This window comes from Pantherophis guttatus, chromosome 6 (assembly GCF_059756535.1).
Source record: "Pantherophis guttatus breed Tessera chromosome 6, ASM5975653v1, whole genome shotgun sequence".
Classification (NCBI taxonomy): domain Eukaryota; kingdom Metazoa; phylum Chordata; class Lepidosauria; order Squamata; family Colubridae; genus Pantherophis; species Pantherophis guttatus.
In genome coordinates, this window is record NC_142068.1 from 60,115,404 (window position 1) to 60,126,017 (window position 10,614).

General features: G+C 37.0%; 1 protein-coding gene across 1 annotated transcript in view; it reads right to left on the reverse strand.

The window, feature by feature from the left end:
- Positions 1 to 240: 240 nt before the first annotated feature.
- Positions 241 to 10,614, reverse strand: part of FAM53B (family with sequence similarity 53 member B) — a 128,423-nt gene continuing 118,049 nt past the window's right edge. The window contains exon 6 of the mRNA XM_087871593.1: positions 241 to 519. Coding sequence (XP_087727719.1) covers positions 355 to 519 — 165 coding nt within the window. The 3' untranslated portion in view covers positions 241 to 354. The remainder of the gene's footprint in view (positions 520 to 10,614) is intronic.

Genomic DNA, 10,614 nt, shown 5'->3' on the forward strand with positions numbered 1-10,614 from the left:
AATGGAGCTCGGGAGGGCCGCATGCAGCCTTCCCAAGCTCCGTTTTCACTGGCAGAGGCATCGCAGGCTGGTCCTTCACTGTTTCCAGGCCAGTCCCTCAGGCTGGATCTAAGCATTACCCAGGTCAGATCTGGCCCGCGGGCCTTGAGTTCGACACCCCTGCCCTACAGAAAGCAATCACTGCAGATTCTAAAGAATTTTGTGCAGAATTACCTCAAAAAACATAAGTAAGATCACGTCTTTGGATAATTTTTCATTTTTATTGTCTTCACCAATTCAGTAGGAAGAAAAAAAGGATCATGCTATGGAATATAGACAGATGTTTATACAACAGAGTGTTGATCAGCATCCATACTACAGCTGGCCCATATGTTTCTTCCTCCTTCCTCTGGGACAGGACGGATCTTCCAAGTTTTCAATAGAAGCTGGTTTTCCAGTGTTTTGAGGGTGGCATCCTGTAGCATCAAAACAAAACTTTCCACACTCCCAGTCCCTGAAGCAATTTTGCTTTCTTTTAATCTATTTTAACAAGAAGAGGAATGAATTACATAAACATAATGCAGAACATGTAGATGGTTTTAAGATGCATGCAGCCTTCCTGAAATTAAAGGAGGAACAGCAGACCAGCGTTTGAATCACTGGCAGGCGTACATCTATTACTTTAGTTTCAAAGCTGGATTGAAAGATCCACCTAGAGTGGATGCTACCTTTATATTACATTTATATATTACATTTCTTCTTTGAAACTTGAACATTCTTACAGATAGTCCTTGACTTACAACCATTCATTTAGTGACCATTCAATGTTACAACAGCACTGAAAAAAATGACTTATAATTTTTTTCCCCCTGTAATCTGGACTGTCCCAGGGTAGTTTCAAAAAATACTTGACCTTCAGTTATTGTGACCTCCTGATGAAACCCAAATTAAATAAGAGCTCATCAGTTGATATTTTGTGTACAGGTAATCCCCAGGTTATGAGCGTTCCCTTAGCGAACGTTTGAAGTTACGTGATAAGCACCCTCTAGTGTTTATGAACAACTCCCAAAACTATGAATCTTGGAGTACCATGGCAATTGTTCGCCCTTTCAAACAACAACAGAGGCTCTGCAACATTCATCCTGCATTTTGCCAGCCAAAATGGAGCATTGGAATGGTGGGCCTGCCCCTCCGAAGTTCTCCCTCCCTCTCTCGTTGCTAAGTGATTTGTCACGTGACCATGGGGATGCCACAACGGTAATATGTGTGAAAAATGGTCATAAGTCACTTTTTTCAGTGCTGTAACTTCTGTCACTAAGGAACTGTTGTAAGTCAAGGACTACCTGTTTGGGAAAACATCTGTGCAGTTGCATCCTAAAAGTGATTGTTCGGTTTTCAGACATATAAAATTCCCTAATATATTTTCCCCGACGTGAGAAAAATAATTTCTTGTCTCAGGATCAGGCACCTCTTCTTCAGATCAGGTCCTTCACAATTAAAAAGAAACCCTCTTAACACCCTCTAATTACATGAGTTGTTCTGTCAAATTTAATTATAACCTGGTTGCGAATCATACCCAATATACAATTGGCTTCTCATCAGACTGGCATTCAAGATCCCAGACTTCATGATGACATGCGTTTTGCACTGACAGTCTTTCTTTGCTGGGTATGGATTTGACATTTTCATTTATAATATTCCATAAAAGAAGGAATTAAGACATTAATGAATGTTAATTATTACTTGGAATTGCAGTTAGCGGCTTCCAGATTATTCATCAAAAGTATCTGCAAATCTAGAAATAATGGGATAGACTTGCAATAGTTGGGGGGTTGAAGAAGAGAGGGACAGAGCAGAGAAACTGTACTTCTGTACAATTTTCTATATATTGTTTTAACTTAACAAAACATCTAAGTCTCTCTCTGATGGCTGGCTGGCGAATGCTGGGAGTTGAAGGCCACAGGTCTTAAAGTTGCCAAGATTGGACGCCCCTGCTCTACACAAATATCTTTGCAAAATTGTTCAGCTTGGGCTATCAATACCAAGTTGTTGCAACCAGATCCCTTTCCTGCATAAATATATTCTTGTTTGGACCCGTTGCCACAGAAACATTTTTGATTTGGTGCCACACCATAACAGTATTTAGAAGGTTTACCTAGAATTTAAAATTCTCCAGAGTCATAAAAGTTGGAAAAAAGTGGATATGATCAGTGTTGGCGATATGCTTCATTTATAGATACAACTTGATGTTGGCCAAATTGGAAGAGAAAGTGTTAGCTATGCAAGTTTTACTATACTATACTATGATATAAAACACTTCCACATAGGAATTAGTGTAACATTTATCTGTGACTAAGCTGAAGTGGTGGGTTACCCCCGGTTCGGACCCGTTTGGAAGAACCGGTAGTAAAACCGGCAGGAGGCCCTGCCCACTGCTCCGGATGTTGTCATCGACGATCTGCGCATACCGTTGCGAACCAGTAGTAAAGGTAAGTAGAACCCACCCCTGCTAAGCTGAATCTTAGCTTTAACAAATCTGATGACTCCCACATCTATTCATATGTTTGTGTGCTATTGTAAGGGCATTTTTGATTTGGAACATTACATCGTATGAAGCACATGGGTACACTGATAGTTGATGCCGAAACAATTTGGAAATATTCAATATTCCTTTTAGTGCACAATGTTAACAGATGCTAATGAAAAAAAAAAGAATCTGATTACTAAAGTCATTATCAAATCCTTTTTGGCAGCGGTTTACTCAATGTGAGAGGTCACTCTAACATCTGCATATTTTCATATATATGTTCCTTAAATTGTTTGCTCATAGGCATTTTCATGATTCAAGGCTTCTTAAATAAGTTTTTTAATCTTTTATTTTGCCAAAAATATTTTTATTCTGCATTTTTTCCTCCAAAACACGCCTTTTTCCAAGGAATAACATTAGCTCTGTGGAAGAATATTTATTTTTACAACAATTTTTTAAAGGCATATGTGTGTTGTTGGGTGGCAACAGATTTCCTGACTCAAAACTCAGCTGAAAAACTTGAGCTGGAGAATCAATCGAAAGTCCTCATAATGTTAGGATCAAAGCACATCGCCATTTTGTGCTGGCTTTGCTGACAAACACAACTGGCTTGGAAAATATTGTGGCTGGAGATACACATTGTAGGCAATAGTATTTGCTAGCAGCAACTAGAAGTCCTGGGTGCTGCAATACACTAAATGAAATAATGGATCTGCTGGATGGAAATCCGCTGATCCTACCACAATTTCTTCTAGAGTCCATCCTGTCAGATTTCTGAGGAATCAGACTTAGGAGAACCTTCTCTTTCTATTCTCTTGATAAAGGGATCACCATGATTAAGTGGACTGACAAATCAAATAAGCAAGGTTGGATTTAGAAAAAATCCTTCTGAAAAACTTGATGGACAAGTTATATTAATTGAAAGCCCATAGTGAATTCAGAGGTTAACACTGCTTGTGTTGCATTTGAACTGAGCTTTATGAACACCTGAGCCCAGAAATATAATCCTTACGTCATTATTAATTCTCATTGGTCCTTGGCTCAAATTTTACTCTTGTTACTGTATATGGCCAAAATCATTCAAGTTTTCTTCCAGGACTAGCAAATTTTGTTTCTGTAAAGCTTGAGTAGACTTGTGAGAGAAAGGGAGACGGATGCAAATGAAAGAAAGTATTTCCTCAACTGCTTATGCTACAGAGCATGAAATCTATGGCTCTTTAATGCAAAGAAATTAAATTAGTAGTTTAGAGGATCACTGAAGAGCAAAGAAATTGCTTGTAGATAATTTCATGCCTAAAGATGTACCATTTCATTTTGCTAAATCAGGGGTTTTCAAATGTTGCAATGTGTGCCCACTGAACATTAATTTGCCTCTGCCTCCTATTGATGGGTGGCATGGTGAGCTTGGTGCCATGGTCTCTTCCCAAATCAGATGGGACCCAAATCAGACTGCCAATTTTCAGATAAACTGAGAGGCTTTTGATAAGCTAATTATACAGACAACTATACTCAAGTGTGTTAAAAAAATATTGCAGATTTGTCTACAGGTAGTCCTCAACTTACAACAGTTCATTCAGTAACCATTCAAAGTTACAACAGCACTGAAAAAAGTGAATATTTTTACACTAGTAATTGTTTTAGCATTTTCATGGTCACGTGATCGAAATTCACATGCTTGGCAACTGATTTGTATTTATGACGGTTGCAGTGTCCTGGGGTCATGTGATTTACCTTTTGCAACCTTCTGACAAGCAAAGTGAATGGAGGAGACAGATTCACTTAACCATTTTACTAACTTCACAACTTCCTTACTCATTTTAATGATGTTAAAATTGTTACTACATACCAGGGGTGTCAAACCAGGGGTGAAATGCTCCCGGTTCGGACCGGATCACCCCATCTGGTAGTGATAGAGGTGGGTGGTTCGGAGAACCGGTAGCAAAAATCCCTGGTCCCCCCCCTCATTGCCCAGCTGAGCCGCGCAATCATCAGAGGTTTTTTTTTAAAAAAAATTTTAAAAGCATTTTTTCTACATCCTCTTTGGCCGAAAAAATGCTTTTAAAAGTAAAAAAAAAAGCCTCTGATGATCGCGCGGCTCAGCTGGGATCGTCAGAGGCTTTTAAAAGCATTTTTTTTACAACCTCTTCAGCCAAAGAGGTTGTAGAAAATATTGTTTTAAAAGAAAAAAAAATGGCCACGCTCACTGTCATATTACCCCACCAAGCCACGCCCACAGAACCAGTAGTAACAAATTTTACATTTCACCACTGTGTCAAACTCAACGTCGTCCCATGATGTATTGTGACTTTTCCCCTTTTGCTAAAATGGGGGTGGGCATGGCTAGTGCATGACGCATCCGGCCCATAGGCCGTGAGTTTGACACCCCCACTATATATAGCAAATGCTTTATACTAATATTCTACCATCGTGGTGCTTCTTTTGGCAGTTCTGAACGTTTTTCTGCACAGTAATAGTTACATTTAAAAAGGATATGCTTCATCTCATTACAGGTAGTCCTCAATTTACGACCACAATTGAGCCCAAAATTTATGTGGCTGAGAAATTTGTTAAGTGAGTTTTGGCCCATTTTACGACTTTTCTTGTTACATTTATTAACTGAAACACAGCAGTTGTGAAATTAGTAATACGGTTGCTAGGCAAACCCGATTTCCCCATTGACTTTGCTTGTCAGAAGGTTGCAAAAGGTGATCACAACACTACAACCATCATAAATGTGAGTCAAGCATCCGAATGTAAATTATGGAGATGCTGCAATGGTCATAAGTGTGAAAAATGGTCATAAGTCACTTTTTCCAGTGTCATAACTTCAAACAGTCACTAAACGAACTGTTGTAAATCAAGGACTACCTGTATAATTTTATGGAGGAGTGGCTGGAATCTCCTTGTGCTTTGAGCAAACATGACCAATTTTAAAATATGCTAAATAATGAATGTATCCAGAATACAGATATAGTCCTACAACTGAAGAGGCACGATGAAAGCGTTCCTACTTTTTCAGAAGCTGAATATATTTAACAATAGCATAACACAAGAAAAAATAGTGTTGAATAGCAGTTACAGAATCAGAAAGCTTTATTTACACAGAGTAACAAGTAAATTCCTGAGACTGCGCTGCTCTATAGTGCAATAAAGTCATTTGAGAGAGTACAAATCAGCAGTTTTCTTAATTTTTCATGTCAGGGAACAGTCTTCACCAACATTAGATTTTGAACAAACACCAACTACAGAGCTGACTTTGTATATATGTCAATATGTTTGCATCTGTGCAATTACCATGAACAAAAAGACACATACATACATATGTACGTGTACACACCCACACACCCACGCACACCCACACACCCTTGGAACTAAACATCGCTAGACTTCATGGATTTTCAAAGGCTTTTTGACCATCATCATGTTCTGATTCATTGGTTCTTAGACACTGAAAATATAAAATGCTGAAAAAGACAGCTATAATTCTAAAAATATTCTCTAGTCCTGTTTCAACAAGGAGTATCTAAAATGTATTTGTAATACAATTATTATTCGGCCAAAGAAACTATACTACTTGTGAAAAATTACAGTAAAATCCAGAAATACGTTCTATTTCACCTTATTCTTTTCTTCAGTGTGTCATTAAATAAAACGTTTCATGAAAACCAGTTCTAAATAGCAATGACTGTAGATCTACAATACATTCCCTATAAGAACATTCATCAGTGCTAATAGGACAAAACCCTTCCATAAAAGTTGCATTTAAAAACTTTTTTTTTTAAAAAAAGGGAAAATGATTGACATTTATTGCTGTTGTCATTACATTTCCACAGTACAGATTGATCGTGTGCCAACTAAGCTGTTGTCCGTCTCCCTGCTGATTTGAATGTACTGTTTAGCAAATAAAAATATTCGTTGCGATGGTAGTGAATGCTCACAAAAAAAGTCAATATACCTGATCAAAACCTGCTATAGGAGCTAGTTCCAGTAAACTAACTAATCCGGCAGGAGCACAAGATCCCCATTAAAGGAATCCAATGGATTTTTTTTTCAGTGGATATGACCAAGCATAGATGCAGCTGAACATCATTATTTTTTTCTGAACAGCACCCCTGTATGTTACCATCAAAAGTATTTTCCGTAAACATAAATTTATATTTCAGATGTTTACATTTTGTGTGAATGTACATATGCACATACATCTCCTCTATATATACACCCATACATACGTATACACACATTCTTACATCCCATAACATTTTGCTTCTATTTTTTTTTTAAAAAAGGAAGAAGTAAGGCTTTAAAAATTTAGTTTCAATACATAAATCATACAGCAACACCAAACCCAATGCAATCCAATGAAATGCCACCTGGGATTAATTTTAGGAAAACACTATATTATTAAGTATGCAGATGTGTTCACTGTAAGGCCATTTGCTAGTGAAGCATCATTGCTAAGGCAAAGAAAGTTTGCAGCTATATAAACTAAGCTACAGCTAGGCGAGTTGGGTAGTGATCTTTCGGGGGGGGGCACTTTCCTACTCTGTGTACTTAGCTTCTCATAGCTTGCAGCCCTTTTTGTTTTTAGAAAGCCCTTATGCATAAAAACCCCAAATAAGAAAAGGCTGCCTCTATAGCACTAAAGACAAAGCAAACTGTCATTAATCAAGATGTCTGTTAAGTAAAAGCTGATACACTATCTCAAAAAGCATACGGTTAATGGCATAAGATGTACTCTCTGTTGGCAAGCCAAAAATGCTATGATTAGGAATCATTATTTCCAAGTGAAAATGTGAAAGCAAAGAACATGCTATATTTATGCACAGCAGACGGGCAACCATTTCTCCGAGGATAGGACATGTTTAGTAAAAAAAAAAAATCTCTCTCTAACAAAGTTGGTGGGGAGAATTTTGACAGAACCATGCAATAAAATGGAAAATAAATCCAGTGGGTGGGATCCAGATTAAATGAAATGAAGATACCACTTACTGAAATGAGTCTTCAGTAACTTACCGCACAACCCTACACATTTACTCAGAAGTAAGTCAAACCAAACTCAGTTACTTTGATGTAATATATATATATATATATATATACAACTACAATCATGATATGGATCTGATCCAAAAATTGCAATTATTTTAAGAGTACCACAGCTAAATGCTGCGTGTTATATTTGCAGTGGTTTTTTTTTCAAAGAAAAAAAAAATAAGAACAGCTATGCTGATAAGAAATATGGATCAATGTGCCATATCTGACATAGTTAATAACCTAAGTAATAATCCATTTGAGTGCCTATTCCAATACGCCATGGTAGGAATTTTCAACCACTGCTCAACAGATCTTTGACCGTATACATGTAGCCTAAGTATCAAATCTATTATTCAAAATTTGCATTGAGTAAGCTCTTTGAGTAAGCCATGGCCACCTGATTGGTTGTCCAGATGTTATACAACCAAAACCTGTATCTAATAACATGGTATGCATACTTGCACACAACACCCTACAGACTGCACTCTGTTTATATCAATAATTAAAGATGATTCATTTGCCATTGTAATTTTTGCCCATAGTGACATTCAGATGATAAACAAAAGGCTTAGCTTGTCAACATAAATGTATTTAATTATTACACTCAATGGAAAGGTTATCTCTTTAGTAAGAGCTTGGATATCACTTGAACAAAGGCAAATTTTATAGCACCATTTGATTCTGGTGCTGTCCTCAGTAATAGCGGTAAGCAACTTGTATGGTTAAAAATGATTTCGCATGTATTTTATTCTTTCTCATTTATCACACAATACTGTATTATCCAACCCCTCTGCCATTCATTTCACCTACTTTTTCTCCAGGTCTTCCAGGTAGGAAGAAATTCTCAAAAAGAAAATGTGATTCCTTAGATGGTGTTGCGAAGGGCAGCAGCAATAGCTTTGTGTTCAGGCTGCAGAAGTCCCTGTCTCTAAAGCAGAACACCAAACTATCTTAATACTTCAGTAGCAGAGCAAAACAAAATCGCTTTTCGGTGTGTGTAATTGCCAAGCATCTTACTCCTGTGTCCCTTATAAAAGGGGTGTCAAACTCGTGGCCCACAGGCCAGATGCATCACACGCTGGCTACGCCCACCCTCACTTTAGTGAAGGGGGAAAAGTCACGATATGTCATGTGACGACAACATGACGCCATGAGTATGACACCCCTGCCTTATAAGCTTTCTTTTGATCAGGAAGGATTAAGCTTTCTTTAGCTTAAAGAAAATTGCATAAAGATGCATTTAAATTTTAACATTTCTTTAGCACACTACTAATGGAGCTGAAGTCTGAAAGTGGATAATTTTGCCTTGGGAAAAAAATGGTATTCTTAACATTCAGATGATCAATATCAATTAAAAGCTGGGATTTGTCTTAGAGTCAGCTAGAGTCTTAGACACATACACATCAGCCACTGTTTTATCTTTACACCAAAAACTGGTGGAAGGACTGGAATATGGTTTTTGTGAAAAAACCAAAACCTACAGGAATTACAGAATGTTGGTATAAGTACAATTTTTAGGAGCTCAGTGCCCATGATGAAGCCAGACACATTTACGTGAGCGCAATGTACCTGGAGCAGTGGAATTGATACTATTGCCAAGATAAGAGATTTTCTCAGAGCTCCTAACATTCAGTGTTCATAATAACATTGCTACATAATTACAGCCACTACCATTACCTGGTAAAATTGGAAGGGAAGGGTCAAAAGCAGTAAGAGGTTTTACAAGAGAGATACAGAAGGAAGATTTCCAGATCTGTCATGATCCTGATAACCCACAGTGAGATCTAAAACTAATTAATTCAGACCAAATTATAAAAACAAAACAAAACCTAATTCCAACTCAAATCTATGAAAACTTGCCCCTTATAACTTTTCTATGTTTCTGAAAACAAGTAATGTATGTTAACTTGGGTTGCAAATCGACAGATTTTGCAAGCATGAAAACTGAGTCTTTTCATAAAGACCACCAAATTATTCCATGGCACCAAAATGTAAATAGATATTCCAGCTTAATACTATTTTTATTTTCACTTGCGTATCTGTATGCGCATAAACACATACACATATGGCTTATATGTCACATAAGCTTCAAACAGAAAATAATAAAAATGAACATGTGAAGAAATAAAGCCTATGTGAAAGTTTAAATGAGCAATTGTAAAGCTTTATCTTAGATGAGATCTTCTGTGATTTAGGTGCCATACGCATTAATGCCATTACGGGAAAAGTTAAAAATAGGATACCATTTTTAAGAAATAATCTCTTGTTTTTCCTTTCATAAAGAAAGGACTGGATTTCATTTATAACTGAATAACTTGGTTGCGTCATTATGTGCTAAATTATCATTGTTGGTTGCCCAACATAAGGAGTTAAGAGGTGGAAGGGAAACTATTGGAGTGTCAAGTGAATATTAGAATCTCAAACAGCATTTTGTATTAGTTTTGTTATAGCAAAACCCCAAGTCTCTGCCACCCACATAGCTTAAACTACTGTGAATTCAGGGAATTATAATCACAATTAGAGGATACTAAAGTGAGAAAGGCTATTTTAAAATATGTATTGAACAACATGGTGGTTAAACACATGTTCCAGCAATATAATGGAAAGTAAAGCAGAGCACTGAATCGTTAGTCTAAAGCTCTTATTACCTATTGTGATCCATCTGTCCCTGTTTACATAGCTATATGATCAAGTTTCCTTAGAATGAAATATAAAATGCAAGAATCACTCAATTCATAAGGAAAACTGAATTCCATTCTTCTTCAAAATAAATAATGCACCATTGTTTCATAATCTGCAAACTATGATTTGTGCTCGCCAACCAAATAACAATTGTAAGTGACAGGCTGATAATGGATTATAATCTTATTTTAGAAGAGAAATACAAACACTATTTTTGGCAATTTAGATTTGCACGCTTTGACAATGAAGACCTGTTTGCCTGTTACTAAAGCATGGCTTGGTGTTACAACTGAATAAAATCTTCTGTTACTTTAGATATCTTGACAATCAAGTCAAAACTGCACCAAGTTTAGACGAGTACATTTCTGTCACATTTGTGTGAACATTCACTAATC